At 38.0% G+C, this 26,253-nt stretch overlaps 2 protein-coding genes across 2 annotated transcripts; one reads left to right on the forward strand and one right to left on the reverse strand.

Moving 5' to 3' along the window:
* The first annotated feature begins 1,453 nt into the window (after positions 1-1,453).
* LOC129274465 (galanin receptor 2a-like) lies at positions 1,454-3,595 on the forward strand. Its single transcript, XM_054911273.2, has one exon. The coding sequence runs from the start codon at positions 1,468-1,470 to the stop codon at positions 2,539-2,541; it is 1,074 nt and encodes a 357-aa protein (XP_054767248.1). The 5' UTR covers positions 1,454-1,467; the 3' UTR covers positions 2,542-3,595.
* Positions 3,596-14,198: 10,603 nt separating this feature from the next.
* On the reverse strand, positions 14,199-25,233 carry LOC129273939 (D-3-phosphoglycerate dehydrogenase-like). Its single transcript, XM_064108916.1, has 6 exons — positions 25,093-25,233; positions 22,905-23,057; positions 22,274-22,412; positions 20,884-21,014; positions 17,921-18,146; positions 14,199-16,546 (listed from the first exon to the last, which is right to left on the reverse strand). Exons 1-6 carry the CDS (start codon positions 25,231-25,233, stop codon positions 16,395-16,397), a joined length of 942 nt encoding a protein of 313 aa, XP_063964986.1. The 3' UTR covers positions 14,199-16,394.
* Positions 25,234-26,253: the final 1,020 nt, after the last annotated feature.

Raw genomic sequence — 26,253 nt, forward strand, 5'->3', positions numbered from 1 at the left:
ATGTTATCTTCGTTTTTAGAAAATTACATTGTGTCAATCAAACTGTTTCCTTTGCAGAGAAAGGAGGGTCCTCTCTATGCCACTGCGGTATGCAACGTGAGCAGAGTACTAATCTCAAGTTTTTATGCAACTAAATTCTTGTGTTTTGCAATGATTGTGTTTCGTTCGCATAGGCCTTGCATCGAGGTCACTTCTCCGACAAGATGACTTTCAGAACGCAAAGAACAACCAATATAGCCTTTCCTTTCACCGTTTCCTCTCCTTGAATCTGTTTCCTTTTCTTCCTCTTTATTTCATATCGTATTAAATTGCTTCTTTTTCAGCTTTTTAACTTTTTATCTATTGTGTCACAGCTGTGTATATATTTGTTGTATTCTCTCCACCATAATAATACGGAGAATAGGGTGTTAATTATATTATTGTCCACGACGTTTGATGATTTCATCTCCTCAGGGTGGCATAGCAAGCATAGTAAGACAGGACCTCGTTGCAGAAAGTTCAAATTCAAATTCAAACTCAAATTTATTTATTTCACTTCCATTAAACAAAAACTAATTGTATACCATATATAAACATAAATATTTGTATCCGTTGCAAAAAAAAAAAGTTTAAACGCAAGTCAAGAAATCCAATGTAGGTTCCTGAATGCTCGATTTTAATTGGTTGAAAATCAGGTTGCGTATGATTTTTAGGGTTGCATTTGATAGCATCTCTTTGAACAACGGGCCTAAGGAGTAATATCAATAACAGAATGTGAAGATATGCAATATCTAGAAGGATTTCTTTCCCAATTAATTAGACTCGACACGGTGTACGCTATATAGAGAATTTGTGGATATATTAAAACTTGTAGTGATAAAGCTGGTGCGATATGAAGGAGCTGTTCGGATATTGAAATCATACTCAACTTTTGTCCGTAAATATGTGCGTGTGGGTGAGTGCAGATGTGTGTGGGTGTGAAAGTGTGCGCTTGTCTTTTTCCTAAATATCCTTCTTTTTTATCTGGTATGTGGACGATGTGTGTATATGCAATGGCTAGGGTGTGGAGTTGTGTATCCCTTTTTTTTGGGGGGGGGGTGCGTGCGCTTGTTTTTCTCATTTTTTTTAAATATCTGGAATGAGGACGAAGTGTGTGTATAAAATAGCGATGGTGTGCTATGTTTTTTTTTTTTGGGGGGGGGGGGGGAGAAGGTAGTGCGTGCGCCCGTTTTCTCCTGAATGTGTATTCGGTATGTGATGTGGACGATGTAATGTATATATTCAACATTGCAAGGGTGTGAGTGTATGCATTTTTTATCATTATAAATGGTTAGACAGTCACGAGGAAGTCGGCTGCCTCCGAATTAACAGGTCTTGAGATCTTAAGTCAAAATGTCGACAACAATATATTTATATATATATACAAATATTGTGACTGAGGTCTAAAGTCAACATTATTTCTTCTCCTTTCAGATCTCGTCGACATCAATGTACACTAAGATCATGGAGTTTACTACAAACAACACGACTATCTATGGTGATGACAACGATGACAAATGGGTGTTTCTTCCAATTGAGTGGAACTCGCAAACGATAATCCGAACGATCCTTGCTATCCTTGGGACTCTCGGAAACACTCTCGTTATCTTCGTCTACATGAACCGGAAGCGAATGAACAGTTGCACCAATACGTTCATCGTTGGACTAGCTTTTGCGGATCTAATCACGTCTTTTCATCAGTTCCCGAGGCCGAAGGAAGTGTCTGTGCCTTCGGGTTTCCTTGGAGAACTCTACTGCAGGATACTATTCGTAGGATCCAATGTCACCATGTGGATATCAATCATTGCGTCTGTATTCACACTTACCATGATCGCTTGTGAACGCTACGTGGCCGTTGTGTACGCGGTTCATTACCGCACCATATTTTCGAAGAAGCGTCCTCGGTACGTTCTCCTCGCCTGCTGGGCTGCGTCGATAACACTGAACACTCAAAGTTTCTACATCAATTTTCTAAACAAGGACAGCCATACTTGCTATGTGAAATACCCAAGCCTCCATTTTCAGAAGTTTATCGGAGTGACTTTCTTCCTCATTGAGTATTTCCTTCCCATGGTTATCATGCTGTTTACGCAAACGCGCACGGTCATGTCCCTGCGCGCGCAGGCTCGTTCGCTGACGTCGGATCGCAAAGAGAGTAACGGGCCTGCGCTGTCGCTTCTGCAAGCAAGACGTCGGGTCATCGAAATGCTCTTCATGGTCGTCATCACGTTCATCATCTGTTGGTCACCTGATCAGATAGCCTACTTCTGCTACATGATGAATATATTCGATGCGTCTTTTCTCACAGGCTCTCTCTATACTACCTTTTTGGTATTGGCCTTTGCCAATTGCTGCATGAATCCGTTCATTTATGCCTCCAGAAATGCGAACTTCAGGCGGGCCCTGCGAGAGCTGTTCACCAAAGGAAAGAAAAACAAGGTCCACAGTATTAACACCATTGCAGGAGGAAAGGAGGAAACGATGGCCGATACCCTGGCGAAACAAGGAGGACAGATGGGCTGAAAATGATGCCTTTGAAAATAAAAGTGAATGGATTTATTTTTAAGCATGTGTTTATTCGTGTATTTAAAAGGCTGAAGAAACCTGTGCCAGAAGGATTTTGTAGATAATATTGGCGATGTACATGTCGCACAATTATTGATGGGCAGCAATATGCTAAAAAAAGAAGAGTAGATCAGTATAGACCAGTACACCAAGAACGAATATGCCTACATCTGATACTGCCTTGTACAATGTTATCAAAACAAAATTATAATTACAGTGAGAATCAATAATCATACGGAAAAAACACGATTAGCCCGTGTTGTAAATGAAACGAAATATTAATTTGTATCATTTTACATCAAAATGCCGATTAACAATATAACATTGCTCTAGAATTGTTATCAACATTTGTAGACTTTACATGCAAAATGGACTAAATCCACTTTTGTCCATTTTTCATAAATCAACATATTTTTTTTCACCCAAATCTATGTTTCCTTTCAGGAAGTTCTTACACTCTGTTCAAGAGTCATCAATATATAGGTAAAAAAATGACAATTAAAAAAATCCTGGAGATGTCTGTTATTTTATACGATTCTTTTATATTCATATTTTGTATGGATTTATTCCCTTTTGCATGAAAACTAATGTCAAGTTGTTGCTATGTCCGGCAAAACTTATACATGCAAGTAGTAAACAGAGCAGTAAATCCTTTCAACATCTAAGCTGACAATAGGAAGGGTAGGGGAAGAGAGATGAACTATTTTATCAATTTTATTATTTATTCATTTATTTATTCATTGGTTTTCTTTATTTTATACTGCAGGGTAGGCCTGTTCAGTTATGCAAAACTGCTTTCCAAAGGCGCCCTGCAGTTTAACAAATAACTCAACATGATAGCAATTCAATTTATGTAACATATAATAAAGTAAAAACAGAATACATTATATACAGGATTTTTAAAACAGAATACATTACATACAGGATTTTTGTCATGTTTAACCTTCTGTAGATCTATTACCCCTATAGACTCTTCGTGCAAAAGGGAATAAATCCAAAGATATGTAAACAATCATATAAAAAAAGAAATCTGCAGGATTTTGTAACTGTCATTTTTATAACGTACATTTATGATTTTTAAGCAAAGGAACAAAACTTCCTGAATGGAAACATTGATTTAGGTGAAATAAAAAAAATATTGATTTATGAAGATTCAGCGAAGGTGGATTTAGTCCCTTTTGCATGAAAACTTAAATTTCATGTCCATTTTTAATAAACTTCTTGAAAATTTTTGGGGTTTGGCTATAGTCAGTTTGATGCACATAGTGAATGTCCAATTAAGCATGCAAGAATATGCCAAATGATAAAAAATGGATTTAGTCCCTTTTGCATGTTAGCTCTTCATTTGTTATTATATATATATATATTTGTAAATTCTATCAACTGACCACCTTTTACGAACAAACCTCACAAAGACGTGCTAGTATACCAGTACATTCCGATCATTCAAAATTTGTGGATTTTCAATTATTTGTCTGTTTGTTATCTGCTTGGAGAAAGTTTCGCAATAAATCCAGTGAAAATATCCCTTAACGTTATACGGCGCTTTTTACGCAGATGGATCATTTATATATTTTTTCATATCATCTATTTTGCTGAAGAGGACAATGAATTGCATGGATTAAGCTGACCATTCTGAGGAGTTTAATTATTGTTTTATCATGTTTTATTGGCCCAAACATGGAGTAGTGTGTGCGCAGAGCTTTGTTACCGAAAGGAAAAGGCGCTATATCAAATGACCTTTGGAATGGATCTGTTTAAAAAAATCAAACTAACGCTCCAAATGTGGGCATCTGATTGGTTGAAAAGCGAGTTTTATTGATTTTTTGAGTTGTTTTTAACTGGACGGCGACTTAATGCAGTATCTTAACGATAAAATGAAGAAGAAAAAAATCCGGCCGTTTTATTGTCTTTTTAAATTAATTTCCATCTTTTGTGATTTTGAACGTCGCATTTTGTCATCGTGAATAATTTATAAAATGGATGTGCTGCAGCGCCCTAAAATGCTTCAACTTTCGAGGTTGTATTTCAATGTCTTTAGTGATGATTTGAATATAAAGCTAGTATTTTGTGACTATCATCACCATGAGTATGACAATGATAATTGTGACGTTAATGGGTATGGGTATAGGTCGTCTTGGTGGTTGATGATGATGTCGATGATAATGATGGTGATGATGATGACAATGATGATAACAATGATGATGAATGTTGATGACGATGATTATGATGATGATGATGATAATGATGATGATGATTATGATTATGATTATGATTATGATGATAATAGTGATGAGGACGATGATGATAACGATGGTGATGGTGGTGATGCACTGTTAGAAAATCTATCCTTAGAATAAAAGAAGTTCCTGCAGCTGAGTCTCGAGAACACCTATAATCTTACCAGATTGCGCAATCTTACATTATATCATGTAAAATTACAGGAAATTGGTATTTGGTGTATGGAACCTTACAAATTTCCTTTAATAAAACACCCTTCCCCCTTTTTAAACAGACCTGTTCTGTTAAATTGCAGAAAATATCCTGTTTTATGAATTTACATAATGATTCTGTGATTGCTTTCTGCAAAATCTTATTTTTTTCTGTAAAATTAGTTTTTTTTTAACAGTGCAGAGATGTTGTCTGTCATGGTAATATTGAACGTAGTGATTTTGATTTTTAGGAGGAATTTAATTGGCAATTTTTTTATTATTATTAATCGACATCAGGTTCGGAAGAAAACATAACTTAACCCATTTAGGGCATTTTACAGAATTTTGATCAATGCTAAAATCGAGACAGGATGTCGGTGGGCAAAGAAAAGTATTGCTACATTTTATTTCATTTTTTTTATGCTTTTGTTTTATTTTTTTATTCATGTAGAGCTCACTTCTGTTATACAAGATACGTACCATCATTCTTTTTCTTCAAATGTCATCATCATCATCACCATCATCATCATCATCATCAACAACATTCATTATTAACATCATCATCATCAACAACAACAACAACATTTATTATCAATTCCTTAAAAAGCTGTGTGCGCTATGAACGCCTAGCTTAGCCGGGTAATATAGGAGCGCCTTGAGCACCTAACAAGGTGGATATGTGCGCAATATAAATACCCTATATTATTATTATTATCAACATCATCATTATCATCATCAGCAGCAGCAGCATCAACGATACCACCACCCACCCCTCCCTCTCATCTAAACCCCCTCACAACTTTCGCATGGCCATGGGAAGCAGGGGTGCTGAAGCACCCCAATATTTTCCTTGGGGGTGCATGCTGCGTGTATTATTTTCTATAGGCAGCAACCCCAGGAATTCTGGAAGGTGTGGCAAAATGGAGAAATGTAGCAAAAATATCCCATATTTTTTACAGAAATCCTCTTTTTGGGGGGAGGGGGGTGGGGGGGGGGGGCTTGTCCAATTTTACATCAGTACCCCCAGTCAAAAAATCGTTCCCACGGCCCTAAACCTTCATCGTCAACACCCCCACGCACACACCCACACACACAGGTAGATACAAACTGACAAGCAAATCCATCATTCCCATTTAGTTACATTACGTATTTCTTATTTGCATTGTATTCACAGATCATACCAAATTCAGATGCTGCTGTAAAATAAATGTATTATATCTGATTCATAACTGTTATATGTTTAAATTTGCTAAATAAATTTATCAAATCCACAAAGCCATTAACGCATTCAAATTTGCTTCATTGTATGATTTGGTGGTTCTAAAAGAGAGGCTGGCAATGTAAAAAGAAAACACAGTCAGTTTGTTATGTTTACGTTTTGTACACTTCTATCATAAAGTTGGAGCTGAAGTCCCCTTTCCCCTTCCCTTTTCCAATAAAGAAAGATTGCTTCCTCCATGACCCAAGAGATCGAAGCCAGCGACCGATGGGAAGAGTTTTTTTTTCCTTTAATCTAATTTCTCTCGACAAATTTGCAACTGCCGTTGGGAAATAAAGTAGTGTGGGGAACAAACTTTAAGAAAATGAAGATATTGAACTTTCAAAAGGAAGGTATTTTGACATTGTTTGAAATAACTAAAATGAGAGGAAAGATAAGCAAACAGAAATGTTCTTCTCTCCTTACTTTCCTTTCCGTTCCTTTCGACTTTCTTGTTTTAGTTTTCTATCATTTGCGTCTCCTTGTTTGTATATATACCGTTTCCACCGCTCTTATTCCTTCCCCTTCTGCCCCCTTTTTTTGAAGGCCGCAAATTTAGCCAATTGAGTGGGGGTGTCAATTCACCGACGTTCGTTACCCGAGAGAGACTATAACCAACAAAAAGTTAATTCGTTTTCAACACGTCAACACGTTTACCCCCCCCCCCATCCCTTCTCTCTCTCTCTCCCCCTTACTTTGTTCCCATTTTCTCTCTCCTCTCTCTCTCTCTCCCCCCCTCTCTTTCGTATTCTTGACATTTAGAAAAAGAACAAAAGAAATGATATTTTCCAAATGTCCACATAGGTATCGAATTGAGAATATTTCAAAAAAAAAAGATTATGAGTAATCGTATACAATTGCAAATTGTCTTGAAATAAGACTAAAACAATGAGTTTAGAATTGACCGGAAAGCGAGAAGCAACTAAAAACTCCAAAAGTGTTTGGCATGCAAAAGAGAGCTTGAGAGTACAACCCACTCACCCCCCCCCCACCCCCCACCCCCATGTAGGTCACTGGAACCGCGCCTGACCGTAATCTAGTTATTTCAAATATAAATGTAATGATTTTTTCTTCTGTGGTTTCTACTTTATTTCTACCCTATACATAAATTCAAATAATATTTATTTCAGGAGGAATACACCTTTAAACAGCCAAAATACAGAAGAAGAAAAACGGTAACCACAAAAAAATAAGATAAATATTTAAACAGTTTGGAGATCGTGTATCCTTTTATATTGATTAGGCTCTTAACATGATCGTGAAATGTAATCAGTTGGCGGTATTTCTTCGCGCGTAACTCGATCACTTGCGCTTTCCATCAGCTCAACAATAATCATGCAGGCGACAAATTGGACGATTGTGGTTTCCATGACAACAACAATCTACAAATAGGAAGGCTCGTTTCTACAGCTGAGACTACTGAATTAATATTTGTTTGCAAAGTATTTTTAGAACAAAACGTATGTATTGCTTTAAAATAACTATGATGATATTCAATGCCGCACACATAACCGCCAATCCTCACCATGCTCATGATCTTAAGTACTTTCAACAATTATTGCTCTGGCCCGGCAGCGATTTTTGTTTGGTCGTCAGTACTTGTGCATCCGACGCGAGAGGCCAGTGCACATGACGATACGATAAGGCTTATTTTCGTCAGACCACGCCTCATGAACATTCATGGAACACGATAGTTAGGATATATCGTAATTTCTAAACCAGCTTGATTTGTGTTGCTCAGAGAGCAACCGGCCAATCCGGCAGTCGAGTTCATGGACTCAAGTTCGAGTCTCGCCTCTAGAACGATTTTTCTAATATATACAGTGCGTCCCCAAAAAACTATACACTTTTGAAATGACTGCCAAATAAAAAAGTATATCACTTTGGGGGAAAAGACTTATATATATGGAAAGCCAATAAAGTCATCTATCAAATGACACCAAAACATTGGAAAACTATTCCTGTTTGAGTGAGCACTACCCACTTAAACAAAGGGTATGAAAATTAGGGTGGGCAGGAATTAGCCTTTCGGTTTCTTTCAGGTTTTGAGAGGTGAGCGAGTCCCTTAGAACTTGCAAACTTGTGGGTGTTGTGATGAATTAATGGTCATTCATTATCAATTTGAATTGTTAGAGCAAATTTCATGAACTATCAAATTGAAATTCCATGCATGAGTGAGCGTGAATTGCAATATTTAGTCAGCATTTTAACTTTACAATGTGGGTCTCAGCAGTGTGTTCATTGGAGTCAGGAGAATGGAGGTAAGAAACGGCTTCAGTGGGTGAAGTAAGCTGATGTGAGAAGGGTCAACAGAACGTTTAGCCTCCCTCCCCCCTCCGGTTGAGATTCAGACTGATTACTATTACATGTACGCATTAAGTGCAGAGCGGACTGTCAATTTGATTATAAATTCTTAAAATAGCACACTTGCTAAGATCCACATAATAAACTAAAAATGCTACACTATAATTAAAATTCCTGTTTACTCATGCATTACATTTCAATTAAGTAACTCATGAAATTTGCTTAAGAAACCAAAACTGTTCTCAATTCATCAGTAATTTAGCATAACACCCTTAACTTTGCAAGTTCCAAAGGACTCACCTCTAAAAAAACCTGGAAGGCTAATTCCTGCTCACCCTAGCAAAGGCTAGTCTCTCAGGAGGGGTGAAAGGGGTAGAGAGAGAGAGAGAGAGAGAGAGAGGGGGGGGGGTGTAAGTGTTCTGTTGACCCATATCCCGTCAACCTACTTTCCCCACCTAAGTCCTTTCCCTATTGTGACTTCCATGAACACAATGCTGAGATCCACTTGAAAAAGTGAAAAATTGTATTTCATGTTCACTCATGCATTAAATTTCAATTTAATAATTCTTGAAATTTGCTATAAAAACCTAATTTAATAATGCTTGATCATTGATTTATCAAAACACCCTCAACTTTGCAAGTTCCAAGGGACTTGCATTTTTTAAAAACTGAAAGAAATTGGAAAGCTAATTCCTGCCCACCCTAATTTCCGTACCCTTTGTTTCAGTGGGCAGTGCTCGCTCAAGCAGGAATAGTTTTCCAACTTTTTGGTGTCATTTTAAAGTTGACTATATTGGCTTCCATATATGTAAGTGTTTTCCCCCAAAATGATATATTTTTTATTTGGCAGCCATTTCAAAAGTGTATAGTTTTTTTTTGGACGCACTGTATATATATATTTTTTTTTATTGAGGCAGAACTCTGAAAAAAATAAAATTCCAAGGTTTGCAATGGAATTCAGAGCCCCCAAAACACCATTATATCGTCATTCCCACATGCCCTCTCACGTCGGGTGTCCCGGGTCGGGTGCACATGTACTGATGGAAACAAAATCGCGGCCCGGCATGACCGGCCGATGGCTAATTATGTACTTTCCTGCCATGGTGTGTTTGTGCCTTGGTGGCCATAACGAATTATGGGGGGATCCAGCATTTCATAAATAATGGTGTAGGGTCATGGGGTCCTAATAAAATGGAGGGGGTGGGGTGGGGCGTTCATCTAGGGGTGACGCCACTAAAAATAAGAGCTTATCCCTTCCAAACTAAAATCTGGCATGCATAAAAAATTGAATTGTCATCACGGATCCAGATGGTGATTTCTCTTTAGTTATTAGACCTAAATTGGCAAATCATCAAGCCCCTCCTGCTCTCTAAATGACATGTTAAGTTCAATAGTTCTGTCCATACCTACCCAACTCGTACATCTGGAAACGTTTATCTCACAAACCCCAGAATGTTAATTACCTCTAAATCAATTCGACATCATGGTCCAGACATTTGGAATAATCTTGCAGACAGTATTAAATCTTTTGCACTTTATACTCCTTAAAATCAACTCTTAAAAGAAATATCATTCAATCTTTAATTTCATCCCATACTTCAAATTAATTCTCATTAACCACTGTAGATTAAGAAAGTGATAATAATAAATTCTACTACTGTATATACAGCACCCGCACCTGCATTGCACCCACTTGTTCAGTAATTACCAATATTAGTCACGAACCCTTTTTATGAGGCCGCCATCAACCGCTCACGATGGCGGTCTCCTGCGTTCATTTGTTAATGTTGCTTTTTATTACGATTAAAATGTGAAGTATATGCCCACACCATTTTTTTCTGATTATGTATGATGTTTATATTGTATACATTATGGATTATTTTGTATATTGCAAACAATGTAAATATTTTTGATAATGCATTGTGAACGCAGAAATAAAAATAAAACAAACAAAAGAACTAATCTCATCCCTAATCACACTCCTCTTGGAGTGATACTAAGGATTAATCCCTTTGGAGTGAACTGTTCATCCTTTTAAAGTGCATTGTTACTCCTTTTAGAGAAGAGGCGCATGCAGTTCATTCCAAAAGGAGTCATAATGCACTCTAAAAGGATGTAAAGGGATTGGTCCCTAGTATCGCTCCATGCAAGAGGAATGTAATGAGGGACTATAGATTAGCTTTTGCAATTAGAGAGTGGATCCATCGATGTTGAAAAGCAAGTTTGGAAAGCTCTTCTTCAAGAAATCGTGTGCTCTTAAAGAAAGAAAAATCCAACATCGAGGGACAGCATGGAACAAGGAAAAATGACAACAAAATTCGTAAAAATTTATTACCAGATTAAACAGAAAGAGCATCGGGGAGAGGATATTTAGGCTATTTGCTCATGTTTAATGGCGCACTGTCTGTGGTTTCTCACTCACCGACCTCCTTCTGCATTTACTTTAAACATATGTTTGATCAGAAAAGAGTCTTCCTATTTCAAAAAAGGTATATTGTATACCTGAATCAAACATACTAATAGAGACATCACCGCGGTTAAGGCCACGGTGGATTTCAATACTTAATTTGGCTCGATTACCTAAAGAACTAGATGTAGGTTGCAGTACAGGCACCGAAACAGCTAATGTAAGCACACCTAATGGTATAATATTTACATCCACTAGCCAAACTTAGCGCAAAAATGAAGATACGCATTAATGTTACCTTGACAAATTAAGGAATTTTCCCCCTGTGAGGAAAGTCATCACCATTTGACGCGTTTTGCACGAACATTATTCTCAATATCGTGTATCGCCGCCGCGCCAAATTCCCGCCAAACTTATCAAAGTTTATACAGTCATCAAAAGCAATTTTCTGGGGATGATAACGGCTTAGGATGGTAATTGCGTAGATATCTAATTTCCCAGCACGATTTTAGTTACATTTTAGTTCCGTCGAGTGCGTAAAATGTCATGCTTAAGAAATATGAAATTCTATGTAGGGCCTACACAAAACAGGAAGAACATAATCCAGAAAAGTAAGTCATAAAAAATGAGAATCAGCAAGATACACATTCGTACATTATACACATTGGCGGCGGAAGCCAAAAAATTTAGGGGGGACCACAATTTTTTTTTAAGCAAAAAAAAAAAAAAAAGGTTATCAACCTAAAATAAATAGGGGGAGGGGCCGTCCCCCCCGCTTCCGCCGCCTATGATTATACATATGCTATATCGATCCTTGCATTTCAATATGACCACCAACGGATATTTTCTTCGCGTAAATTTGAAGTTCACCTTGACGAAGAGTTTGCTCTAAAAATACAATAAATTATTATTTTAATAAATAATCGTGAAGGTGTGAGGAAGCTCCATTAAAGATTAAGAAAGTTATTTGAATGATACGTTTTTTTTTTGTGACGTCATTATACAAGCAGCTGCCCCGTATGATTATGTTATGTGATTAGGCTTCAATTCAATTCAATTCATTTATTTTCTCTTTCAATCTTTTTACATTTACAATGATAGTTCAATATACATATTTACAAAATATAACATTTAAATCATTTTTTATAATACAATAATACCATGAAATCGAAAGGGAAGGAGACCAACTAAAAAGCAGAGCTTGTAGGGTGAAGGCCCCCTTTTATAAGTAAATTTTATGAATAAAAAATAAGATAAAATAAAGAAATAAACAATATATATATCTATAATGAATAAAAAAAAATAAAGAAATAAAAATAAATAAATAATAATAAAAATAAATGATTCAGTATACACTGTATACAGAAATCATAAAACGATTAAACATATATACAAAGATAAATTAATAAACACATTTACATATTAAGTTCCGAATTACATTACTTTAGGCTTATACAATTCATAAATTTAATTTTCTAATGGTTCATGATAACTTAAAAATTCGACTTTCTGGAGAGAGAGTGAAATAATTTGTCTGTTGATATACTGAAGGTAGAATAAAACCTATTTTCACTTTTCTGAGAAAAAGATATTTCATTGATTCTTAAATTCACGATGCATGGGAAACTGCTTGCATAGTTATGACGTCACAAATGAAAAAAATATAATAAATTTTTAATTCATTGATGGATTTTCCCCAAAACATTTACCAATATTATTTTATTATTTTCCTGCTGTTTTTATATATATTTGTATCGGTGAACTCCCCCTTTAACAGTGGTTATCACAGTTTTTCTTCGAGTGATATTAAACATTAAGGCAGGCCTATTCTTCAAAATAATACTATGTGTCAATCAGAACAGAAATGAGCATGACTACTTAGCTATTGTGTGATTTCGTTTTTTCTTTTTTCTATAGGGCTAGGTCTTTAAATATCGCTTAAAACAAATGGGTAATTTCTAACTAACAATCATCAGAACAGGGTCCACAAAACAACTATCTTCTTTTTCCTTATTTTCTCACACTAGCTCTCTTTTCCTATATTAATTGCCTCTCACTCTACTACCTTAACCATTCTCTTAACAATTTCCTCGCTCTATTTACGTTTCAGTCACGTGACCTTGAGCTTCAGGTGTCAAATATCGATTGAAAGTTAGCACTTAATCGATAGCACGTTTTGTGCTTGGTAAGCTTGAACTGATCAATAAACCACTTCAATTGGACGTTTTAATGGCAAGCAAAGGTGCTAGATTCACATTTATCACGAGAGTTGGAGTTCTGTTTCGTTCAATGAAAGGGAAACATTTGGTACTTTACAAATTTTCCGTTTTATGAGGATGACCATTTAACTAGGTAAAAGTGCATGGGTGAGGTGCCAAATAAAAATTGACTTACAATTGTATATAGCATATATTAAGTTAATTACACTCACCAAGGCAACTCATTCAAGGAAAACTTGGTAGTTGAATACCACCCCCATCCTTCTCAGTGCCTTCCTCACTGTAGTTTACATTTATCTCCTCTCCTACCCCCTCGATCAGTGACTTCGCCCTCTGTCTTTGGCATTTCCCATCACCCCCCTGCTCTTTCTTTCAATCTCGGTGTCTGCCCCATCTTCATCTCTCTCTCTGTCTCCCGCTCTGTCTTTTTATTTGTCACCGTCTACCCACCCCCTCCCCATCTTTCCGGTGTCTTCCCCTGCTCCTTTTTTTCTCTCTCTCTCGGAATCTGCCCCCTCTCCATAAATCATCATTCTTTCTATCTCACTCCCTCTCTCTCCTGACTCTCCTCCCCCTCACCGCCTTTAGTCGTCTTCTTGCATCTCTCCTGCTTTTTCTCTCACTCTCGGTGTCCCCCTTCCCCCCGCTCTTTCTCGGTGTCTAACCATCTTCCTCTCTCTCAGTGCCCCCTTCTCTTTCTCGGCTTCTACCCCTTCCCCCCCCCCCCTCCGGTGTCTTCCCCTGCTCCCCTCTCCACAAATCATCACTCGATCTCACTCCCTCTCTCTTCTATCTCTCTGCACACCCCACCCCCTTATACTTAGTTTCTCCTGCATCTCTTTCCATCTTATGTACATGTACATGTACATGCATATAATAGATCGACTACTGGTCTCTTTTCCACTGCATCTTATCTAATAAATTATCAAAATGAATCTTACAAAAAAAATAATTCAAAACAAATTTTGTATAAAAGTAAACGTACACACTGCAAGTATTTTTATAATGAGAGACTTTGAGCCAAACCATACTTTAATAGGCATTTGGTAACGTTTCATTGTACAGACCACTTATGAATGCACTGGAAATTATAACACAGCTGCACTGCAATGTAATAATATGCACAAATGTATAATCATGAACTTTAAAAGTAACCAAGAAAACTTGACTTCTCACATAGAAGCAAGTTCAGATATTGTGGCAATCTACTATCGTATACAATCCTTTATGCATAATTTCAATTGCGAGTCAATTGAGAAAACTGACGAAGTAGAACTTTCATGAAAGTCTTGTCCTCGTGATTAGCTTGAAGTACTCCGATACAAATTTACTACCAAAGTAGTATTGTGGTTTTCTGTCCACACAAAGGAGGAAGGACAAAACACTAGAAAACACATTGACCCCTGTTAGTACACACCATCAACAGGAACATATCTGTAAAATTGTTGCAACATATTCAACTTTTTGGCAGATAAGAGGTGGTGCATAAAAACATGGCAGAGAGTGGAAAATTGTTCAAGAGTGAACCATTTCTAGAAATAATCTCCTTCATTGTGGAATTCCTTGATCTGCTAATGCCGGAGATGGTAATGAGAATGATGGCGGAGTTGGGTGACTTTAGTGAACAAATCACACCTCACAACATTTTCAAATGAAGAAAAGGACTGATTTTGCCTAAAAATAGAAAAGAAGTGGCACGTCTCACTGGAGTGTGTAGTATAGTTGATCATATAAAAAGTTCACAATGTGTTAAAACAAACTCTGTCCTAACAATCGCTGAGAAGTCGAATGAATTCAAAATTATATTCACACATCAGGCTTCTATTAATGCATGACTGGTGAAAACAAAGAAAATAAATCAATGGCTTCGATTGGATGGAATCAATTATTGTCTTTAAATCATCATTGCATTCACTACTGTAATAACTCAGATCTTGATCTTCAAAGACCTACCTATCCCCTCAGTTTCAAAATCAAAAGAAAAACAAAACAAATAGATACAAATCTCACCTTGGATAGAACACAAGACAAGAAATATTTTCCAAAATGATAGGAGGCTAGTCAATGATGCGTAATAAAACTATTTGCACAAATCAATTTGTTTGGTATCACAGCTATCATTTATGATTACAAGTACAAGTACGCACACATAATAACGATGATCATATTCTTAAGTGGCACAAGTAAATACACATAATGATCATCTGCCAATTTAATGACATTCCTGAATACTGCTATTGTTGATAAAATTACAAAATGAAATTTGAAATCACCTTTTCAAATTCCAAACATTGTACATGATGAAATTTACATATTTATACATGATAATGCATGTAAATTGTTCTGACAGTCATTAGACCCTCAAATTTCTTCTAGATTTAAAAAAGAGAATAATAATTTGTTTGTTCTTTGTCAAATCACTATTTCAGTCTAATCACTATGCAGTATGGAATGAATAACGAACCAGAGGAGTATTTTATCTATCAAATTGGCAACATGTCCTGAAACCAAAACAATCAAGCAATGACAATCAGGTACTATTGTTGGCTTCTAAATTTTTGTTTCTGCTGATTTGAAGTTTTCATACCTAAAATCCTGCTTTAAGGAAAGAATATTGAAAAGCGTCTACGGTACAATCACACTGATATTGATTTTATTTTTTTTTCTTTCGCAGCATGACGTTTCACCTTCAACTCTTGAATTAAAGGACCCATGTCCCTCTGATTGAAAGACAAGAGTCGTAACCAACAGACCACGATGCCCCCACGTCTACACCCAGACTAGAATAAAAAGGGAAATATTTCAAATACGTCTAAGTTAACTACATAGAGCACCAACTAAAGCTTTCAGCAGAGGAATAAATTAAGACTATATAACTGATAAGATAACTCTAACTGGAACAGGCATTAACCAAAAGTTCTGCATAAGAGTACTTTTTCCTAAAAGACTATAAACTTCTCATAGTGGTGAATGTTATATTTGGATGATTTGGTGAGAAGGGGGAAAGGGCAGAAATGAACAACTCTATGATATCAGAATAAAACAACAACGAGGAATCACTTCCTTTGTGTTGTGTGTTGCCAATTTGAAGTTCTATGTGGTTGCCAAGTTGATGGTCATCGTCTGATGTGACTTGGATACGGATGGTGGGATGCAGCAGATTGTGAGGTATTCTGGGAAATTCTTTTGTTCTAGATGGTAAAAGAGACGGCACTGGACACGGCTCCATTTAGACCTTCGACTCCTGGCTGTGGCGAGGCCAGCTTGAGGACACTCCAAGATTCGCCGTTGGTCGGGGCACTGGACGAGAAGGAAAGGAGCTGGTTCTTTTCTCCAAGGGCACCTGGATCCAGCAAAATAGAGAAAGATTGTGGGTCAAAATGATGAATAGAAAGAGATTCAAAGGTACTTTAGTTTCAAAGAGAGATTACAGCGGGAATGACAACCTGATACAGCAGTGTGGTGTTTTGACGTCTTATTGCTATAGAGGTTTATTTCAAATTCGTCTAATGCCAATTCGTCCAAATGCCAACTCGTCTACTATCATTTGGGTGACCATCAGTTCGTCCACTATCCACATGGTCTGATTGCCAATTCGTCCACTCACCATTTTGTCTAGTAACAAGTTGGTCCAATAGCAATTTAGTCCATATACCAGTTGGTTTAATTGGACTAATTGTTGATAGTGAAAAGTATATGAAAAAGGATTGGGTATTAGACTAACTGGCTATGAGACGAAATGGTCATTGACGAAATGGTGATTAGACAAAGTGATGATTGGACCAAGTGGTTATTGGACCAAATGGTTGTTAGACGACATGTTGATGGAGGGAATGGCATTAGACGAAATGAAAGTAGACCATGTGGTGAGTGGACGAGTTGGCAGTAGACGAATTGGCAATTTACCGCAATAGAATCTTGAAGAATTGCTATCAAATTTTGAAACCACCCTTTCAAATTCGGCATAATCACTGTGAAGTTCAGAGCATGTATCTTGTTAGGAAAAAAATTATGCTCATTCTTTATTAATATAATATTTTAAATAATCACTATCAAAATAGGAAAAAATCAATATGAAACCTGGTTTTATAAAAATTTGAATAATCTCTATCAAGCAAAAGAACTGGTAATAGGGAGGCAGAAGTCTAAGATAATGTCAAGCTATTTTGGCATTGAAAGTTTAGTAAATAGACGATATTGGGCCCATGATATATTCCGATTCACAATATTGTAAAGAAGTGAAGTTTGCATGCATTTAAGACAAGAAGTCTGCCATTAAATGATGCATAACATAGACAATAAAGTGACAAGGGTGACTGGAAAGTTAAATAAAACTTTAATCCCTATTTTTAAAATCTTTTTTGATCATCTAGTCTTGATGAAAAATGTGAGCATAACTTGTGAATGTTTGACATGTATTCATTAGGGATAGTAGAGCAGGTGGGTGTTTCATAAAGCTGTTCGTAAGATAAGAGCGACTTTAAGAACGACTAGTGATCCTTTCTTTGGTAAATGGTATACACCATTGGCGATGGTTTAGCGCGTAAGGTTTACTAGTCGTTCTTAAAGTCGCTCTTAACTTACGAACAGCTTTATGAAACGGCCCCCTGGTGATACACGTATACCCAAATTCCAATCCTATGCAGCATTGATTATCACTACTGATAACAAATTTGAGAGGAATTTAATTCATAAAATAAAAATATGAAGACCATACCTGCAATAGCGGCTAGCGAAGCAGCAGCATTCTGCGACCTGTAAAGCAACCAGTTACCAGACAGGGGGCAACCGGTGTCAAAGGTCGCACTGTCAATCTCAACAAGCTGAGGGCTGGTACCAAACACGGCTCCGCCCAGTCTGTGGGGGTTCCCGCCCACGGTGATGGTGACGGCAACGGAAGCCTTGCTATTGGCCGGGGCTGCATCCTCATGGTTCACCATGATCTGGAGGGAAAGAATTGCATACATTGCTTAATAACTAAATTTCAGAAAAATGTACAGGAGACAGATTTTGTATTATCACAACGATGATGATGAGGGCGAGGAGGGGCTACGGGGGGGGGGAATATGTTAATCTTGATAAGGATAATGATAACGATGGTGGTGGTGGTGCTGGTAGTGGGGATGGAGATGGGGATGGTGATGATGAAGTTGATGAGCTTTTTTTTGCAAAATATGTAAAATAATTTTGAAAATATTAATAACAATGACAATAATTGGCTTTCATATAGTGCGATATCAATCTATGACAGCTCAAAGCACTTGACAATTATTATTACCCGGTCATTGGATTCATAGCTTTTAGCAGCCCGTTAGGAGCACACTTCCTAAACCAACTACAATGACGGTTGTTTCCTGCTACCCAACTAGCACCTGGGTGAGAGTAGCGAAGGATGGATTGAGGCATTTGTAAAGGACGCTAAGCCATGGTGGGATTTGAAGACGTGACCCTCAGATTACAAGGCGAATAGTCAGAACCGCTACATGATGCTGATGACAAAAGGAAGGGGGAGGGAGGAAGAGGGGGCATATCTTGATGACGGGGATGGTAGTGATAGTGTTAGTGATTGTAGTGGGGTTGGTGATGATGAAAGTGAAGATGGTGCGTATAAAAATGCTGGTCGTGGTGATGATTATGAAGACGATGATGATAGTTATGAAATAATAGAAATGATGACAACAGTGTAAGATTATGGGTTACGCTATTTTTTGTTTTTAATTTTGTATGTGACATATCTACAATTTCAAACTTATCCCTACTTATTGCTCGCTTCCTGGAAAGTGCTAACTTTCAAGTTCTCAAGAGCTAACTGTGCTTGCCCAAGCATCATCGTCAGATTTTGGATAAATACCTGGGGGAGCATTTCGTGACAGATTTGTTGGATGTTTTAACTCATTGAGTGCTTCGTGCACGCTACGTATCCTACTATAACATGCCACACTCGTGCTCGCACGCCTACTATTGATTGCTTTGTGCTTGCATTGTTTCCTACCCTCGCCTGCTTCGTGCATGACTGCGCACATTCGGAATTACAATCATTGTTACGCCGTTTTGCATTGTATTGCGCATCGCATGCACGCCGTACTTAGCACTATTGTGTGCAGTGCGAATTCTGCTTTCTGACAGATCAACTTACTCATGCGGTTTACATTCAACTTTTTCGAGTATTTCTACATTTTTTACAAGATATGGCTCCGCCTCCGAGAGGGAAGAGACCTGGGTTTTTTTATCTATACAAAACACTCCACAAAATGGAACTACTTGATACAACTCATATTTTAGCGGTAAAGATAATAACCAATCCATATAATGAGGACACCATTATAAGGAGTATGAAATTTCCTACAACTTTACTACAAAATATTTTGTGGATAAACTTATCGTTAGAGAGTTACATGTACAAGCAATTGTAATCAGGACTATTGAAAGGAGTGAATACGACTCGCGATCCCAAAATCAATGTGGCACAGGGGGGTTTTGTGGCTGGCACAGGGGATTAGCATCGGATTAGCACTGTGGCGTTGGGTTAGTAGTGTGTATGGCATGTTAAGAGTTAACCAACAAAATATGTTTTCTCAGACAGTTACCACAGGAATTGTGCTTCTCTGCCAATCAAAACCAAGGGAAATTGTCAGATCTGGGGAGTGTTACATGAAAGGTCTTGACCGACGTTTTATCCATCAAGTCCTGCTTTATCCTTTCTCAGTTCCCATATTAATAGTGCCTCTAAGCCAATCAAAATCAAGGAAGGTTGTTGTAACAGTATCCTGTTTATGGGATTTGTTAAAACTGATAACCTATAATATATATTCAGTTAGAGTGCACACTCATGCTTAGTAATACAGTACCCTTCCTACCTGTAAGAAAACTACTCTCTGATATTCGAGTCAAGTAAAACCACTTAACAACCCAACCACAACATGAAACAGTTGTCAGATCTGACAACCTGTCGCACAAAAATGATCAGGGGAGTGTTTCATCAACATTTTCATCCTACAAGTTGTCAGATCTGACATCTTTTTTTTATTCTGATTGGCTGAGAGGCACTGTTCCTATGGTAACTGTTAGATAAAATGGGACTTGTCGGATAAAACTTCTGACAAGTCCTTTCGTGAAAATGCTCCCCAGGAGAGCGTTCCATCGATGTTTTGGTCGACAAGTCGGTTCTGACATCTTTCCTGGATATTGATTGGCTGAGAAGCAAAGTGCCTGTGGTAACTGTCGGATAAAACAAGACTTGTTGGATAAAACATCGGACAAGTCCTCTCATGAAAAGATTCCCTGAAAGCTTGTCAGTGTCAGACGGGTAGTGTAGTCCAGTTGGCTAGAACATTGGACTCATAAATGCAAGCAAGGTTGTGAATTTGAATCCCCACTCTGCCATTGTCTCCACTTTGATAAAAAGGCCAGAGAGTAATCTGTTGTGTACAAGGTCAGCCATTATGACCGCTTTACCTAAACATAAAATGTTTCCTAGGTAATTGGTTGTATACCAGCTTGGCGTTGACCAGCAAAATGCTGTCCTGCCGAGTTCCTATGGGAGATACCATAAACAGAAACAGATCAATGTTGATGAAACGCTTCCTTGTTTCATACCCATTTTTCAACAACCCAAACTTGAGATCAGTAAGACCTATGATGGCCCAATGGTGTACTACAATGAAAAGAGTGGTAACAAACCTCTATTCCTAGTTCAGCTAGGAGAGGCTCTGCATTGACTAGATTGACGTTGTTACCCCCGGTCTGCACTCGAAGTATCCCAGCAGAGACGGCAGCCTTCAAATACGAACCAGCTTTCGCCAATGATGGACCTAAAAAAAAGGAGTGATAACATTAGTATTAAGTCAATACCATATATTGTAGAAATGTCACTCAGACAGCTCCAACATCTTCAGTAACAAACGCAAGGAATTTGACAAAGGTTGATTGGACAGTTGAAGAAGGTTGTCCCAGAGCCGCATTTTCCAGCAGGAATCCTGCAAGCAGCTTTTCATTTAAAAGCAATCCTCACATTCCATCATAGACAACACAAAGGGGACTGCAGGAAAGCTACAATGAAAAGACACCAGGAGCCCGTAACACAAAACACAATGACCGTAGAACATTTTTCTGCGAATAATTCAATAGACTACAATGTACAATCAATCGTAAAGATCAAGCGTACGATAAATCGCTAACCTTTGTGTTACAGGACCCTGGTGGGCCTCCGTCTTACAAAGATTCACGATTGATCCGATCAACCTAACTTTATCGAAATCCATCAATGTCATAATTTTTTCTTCAGGAAATTTGCACCATGTGCTTTGAAAACAAAGAGAAGCATACTGAATTTCCAAGAAAACAGTGAATGTACAAATATACATCACATCCAGGAAATATGTTGAACAAACAGGTATAGATGTTGATGTTGCTGGCTTTCCATAGTTCTGGTTGATTGGATCAATCGTACTTCTTTGTAAGACGGGGTACAGGTGTCTCCATCGCGGGGTTCCTGCTTAGAGACATGGCACAAACTTTTGACAAGTTGCCAACGTGTTTATATGTCTCTTACGTGAAATTGCCTACACCTACAAATAACAATTTCAACTCAAAATTATCATTTTGGGGGTACTTCTGTTCAATTAAACCTGTACCATTCATCACATTAGACTACATTGTATGATGGCATCATATAAGATTACAAACGAAAGAGTTTGATAAATTCTAGACTGTGCATAGTCAAAATGTATGCCTCTACCATTGCCGGACCTGATATAATCTATACTACATACTTTTCACTTCCAAAAATTTCAAAAACTTTCATTATCTAATAACAACTAGATCATCCCACCAACATGTATACATGAATCAAGTTAGATTCTGATTTATTTATCCTACACAAGCATCGTCCTCTATGACCTATGACCAGAGCTGCCAACCTGAACCAGAATATTTCAGTATTATAAAAAGGATTTTGCGAAAATTTATGTGAGAAAAAAATTATGCTAATGCTGGATTTCTATGAAGTTGAGGTTAATTGGACCAATTACAACTCTTTGTAAGACAAAAAGCCAGATCTATTTTTCTTTACCATATGTAGTGACTTGGAAGGTGGCGGCATTTAGCTGTCCTTTGGCGAGTGATGAAGCTACGACGGCCAACCCTTGACCTAACGATACCATTGGTTTCGTCTCAGGTGATAGGGCGTTGGACAGAGCACGGGCATTGATCTGAAATGGAAACAGGCCAAATCACTGCATAAAAAGGAAGGCTGGCATTCTTATATCACTGTAAAGTTAACCCTAGACTAACTAGGACCACACACTAATGGGGTACCAAATACCAACTTAAAGAGGATTGTTGAGAATTAAGGAAACCCAATGTAAATGACCATCCCGAGTTATGTCATATACCTGTTTTCCACTTCTAAATCCAGTAGTCCAACAGTCTCGCATTAACGACAAATTATTTTGCGTTTACAAACGAATAAGTCTTTTGCAAATTGCAAATGATTTGATTTCCAATGGTTCGGGACTTGCGGTCCCCTTTAACATACATGTATTGTCAAAGACCTGGACCCGATTTCATCAAAAGTTGATATGACAACTTGACCTTGCTAGAATGTTGGCCACTATAACAGTGAAAATTCTGCTTTCTGATTGGCTCTTCCAATGAAAGTTGACATTTCGACAAATGTTGCTACCACAGCAACTTTTACTTACCGCTCCAAACAGTGACTTTCCGTTGACACCATCAACAAACTGTTCAGCGATCTCACAAGCTACCCTCTCCTGTGCTTCCACTGTGCTAGCCCCGAGATGAGGGGTGACTATCACTTTAGGGTGCTGTACCAGGGCAGTGTTTGTGGGAGGTTCCTGGTATATGGGTTAGAAACACATATAGATTAATACACTGATCATGAAAACAAAAAGTTAGAGAGTGTAGCAGCTTCATTGTAATCCGTGTATTAGTTAATGCGCATCGGTTGGTCCTGAAAAGGACCACCCAAACATAATAATAATAATAATAATAGGCATTTATATAGCGCCATATATCTAGAAATATTCTATTCCGAGGCGCACAAGAAAAGAAATAAAGAAAGTTTGGATGAGTGTCAAAGTGCCAATAACTAATACTGTTAGAAAAGATAAGACTTCAGTTTCGACAAGTGCACTCTTCTCATCTTCAGGAAGATGACAATGCAGGGGTGTGAGTGGTCACAAATAAAAATATCTGAAAAAAGCTGACGAGCGTTGGAAAAAGTCTGAAATAGAAAGAGCTCCCATACTTTTTGTACAGATGAAAGCCAAAAATAAAGCTGAAAATCAAAACTCCAAAATCTTAACTCTCACACCCCTGAAGAACGTCTCCAGAAGACAATATGAACAAACTTGTGGTAACGTCAAAATTGGGTGGTCCTTTTCGACACCAATGCATGCCCACAAAAGAATACATGGTGTACTGTGAAACCTCTAAAGACTTTCTTTCTTCGCCATGAAAACCTTCGGAAGTTACATCAACAAAAAGTTGCATTTAAGGGTAACTCAAAGAGCCATAAATACTAAATGGGACAAATAAGAACACAGAGGCTGAAAAGAGGGACATTGCAGCTTTCTATTTGTAATACTTTCTTCTTTTTTTTTAGCCTTTTAAATATGGCTACAAAGGCTGAAGTGGCTCTCTGTTTCTTTCACACAAGATCTGTGTTGGCAGGTATGCAAATACATGCTTCTGGACTGACTGATTAGATGCTTTTGATTTTTGGAGTTGAGTTTGATTTAAACTCTTTCTGCAAATGACATAACACACTTGCCAAATACTAAAACTACATAACATTAACAAATGATGAACAGAATGGTTGGTAAAAAGAATTTCCAATCAACGTTTCTGTCAAATAGAGGGATAGGGATATGAGTGGAAATTGCTCCTTATCCCCTAACAGGGATTGTCTCAACAGTATAGAGCTTAAATTTTCCTGAAAGGGATCATTACATAAGCTCTTAAAGGTATAGTGTATGATTGGTTGATCTCAGACAAGGTCAGTGAATCAATTGTAAAGATATTATTTTCATTAAATATCTACATCAATGCTCTACTTTATCACTCAAAAGAAATTGGTATAACTCTTCTGTTTTCATGATATTGAGGGGTGAAATATATATTATAATATATCGTTTAACCGATATATTTTGTTTCCGCCCTCTCGAGTTAACAAATAAATTGATATTAGAACACCGTTCGAATCATGCATATTCATTACAACCTCATGCATATTGATGAAATACGTCATGGCGCATGCGCCGTATCAAGAAATCCCCGTATCAACAAAGTGCAGCGCTGTGTGCAGAAGTAGCTGAGTAGAAGCAAACACCGAACGTTGCGTGCAAGCTCAATGAGCCGATGCTAGCCGGCTAGCGATTAGTCCACGTCCTGGACAATTTTTATTGATTGGGCAAACCAGGGGCAAACCTTATCGGACCGTACCGGTACCCCCACGCGCACACATAACCAACACACACACACCCTCCACTGATTCACTTACCCCCAGTGATTCATCTAACCCACTGATTCACTTTCCCCGTAAAAGAATGTAGTTTCGTGTGACTATTCAGGGGGTGTGTGTATGCGTGTTATGGGGATGTAGTGTGTTGTGTTTGGTAGTCGTATCGTACAAAATACCAACAGTCCAGGAGGTGGACTAGCTAGCGATATGCTTGCGCTCTGCATGCACGTTTACCTTAAACATAATCCACTATTAGCGATAGCACACACTGGACAAGCATATTATATGGAGCTATAGCTCCATGATTGTATCGTACGTGAATAAGGATTATCGAACGTGAATGACGAAGCGAAGGATTGCCCAATACGGCTTACTTTCGGAATCTAATGTCATGAATCTGAAAGTACTCCAAGACTAAAAGAGATACGAGAATCCCAAAGAAGGGCAAGGGCCGAGTTTGATTTGACGGCCACCTCGCTCTTTGCGCTCGCATCAATATTGTTAGGTAGATGACAATCAGAGACATCTATGATGACAATCCTGTTCATGATTACCAAAAGTGCTTAGAATGTCAGAATTTTAGTTCAGAATATCAATCACTTTTTAAGCCCAAGTGATTGATATTCTGACCTAAAATTTTGACATTCTAAGCACATGTGGTAATCATAAACAGGATTGTCATCTAATTTTTAACTAAACATTATTGAAGCGAGCGCAAAGAGCGAGATGAAAAATTTTCATATGTATATACATGTATATATAGACGGCCATCCCCATTCTGTCTAGGGCCGAGTATGAAGAAAGGGAAGGGCGAAGAGAAAAACGATTATTTCCAGGGCGGGATACAAAATAGTAAAACATAAAAGGAAGATAAAAGTTGATGGGACCATGGAGGACACACAGTATTGACATGAAAGTAGGATTATTCTTCGTTGTTTAGACTGAACTTGCGAGGTCAAAAGGTGAGCTGAGAAACCTGTTGATGCGAAGTATGTAGCGTAGTCTACATCGTGTAGACCGTGACAGTGTGTGTATGCGACCATAATGCATCAAATTGCAAATTTAGAATACAGTGTTTATTTGGTCAATCTTTACAAGCAGATCTAGAGCAGAGGCGTCATGAGCGAAAGCAAAACAAAATTAGGGGGGGTAGACGTAAGGGGCAAGATTTCTCAGAAAACTCTTATTCTTGCAGCCACACAAGAAAGCTTGTAGCTAGATGTGGAGTAATGAGAAGTTGAGTATATTCCATATTGCGCGGCGCTATGGTCTATGGTAGAACCGTTGCGCTCTAGGTATGCAGAGGGGTGAATTTCGGAGCCGACCCCGGGGGCCGACCGGCATGTTTTACAACAGAACTTTACAAGTCATGCCGTTTGAAACAGGGCAACGAAGTACGTGAAAGAAGACTAAGCAAACTTGGAGAAGCAACGTCCGAGGGGATTTACGTCTGCTTTGAAACGTGTATCAATAAGGATTTCCAGAGAATGGGTCGCAGAGTATTTCTCCAGTATGGGGAGGGTGGGGGTAGCCTTTAGGCCTAATCAATCCATCAGTGGATGGATGGA

This window comes from Lytechinus pictus, chromosome 13 (genome assembly GCF_037042905.1).
Source record: "Lytechinus pictus isolate F3 Inbred chromosome 13, Lp3.0, whole genome shotgun sequence".
Classification (NCBI taxonomy): Eukaryota; Metazoa; Echinodermata; class Echinoidea; order Temnopleuroida; family Toxopneustidae; genus Lytechinus; species Lytechinus pictus.

Coding starts and splice junctions, on each gene's coding strand:
- LOC129274465 (XM_054911273.2), top strand. CDS start 1,468: ATGTACACTAAGATCATGGAGTTTACTACAAACAACACGACTATCTAT.
- LOC129273939 (XM_064108916.1), bottom strand. CDS start 25,233: ATGAACAGGATTGTCATCATAGATGTCTCTGATTGTCATCTACCTAAC. Junction 22,413..22,904: donor GAAAGTCACTGTTTGGAGCG/GTAAGTAAAAGT, acceptor TTTCCATTTCAG/ATCAATGCCCGTGCTCTGTC. Junction 16,547..17,920: donor TTCGCTAGCCGCTATTGCAG/GTATGGTCTTCA, acceptor TGCTGGATCCAG/GTGCCCTTGGAGAAAAGAAC.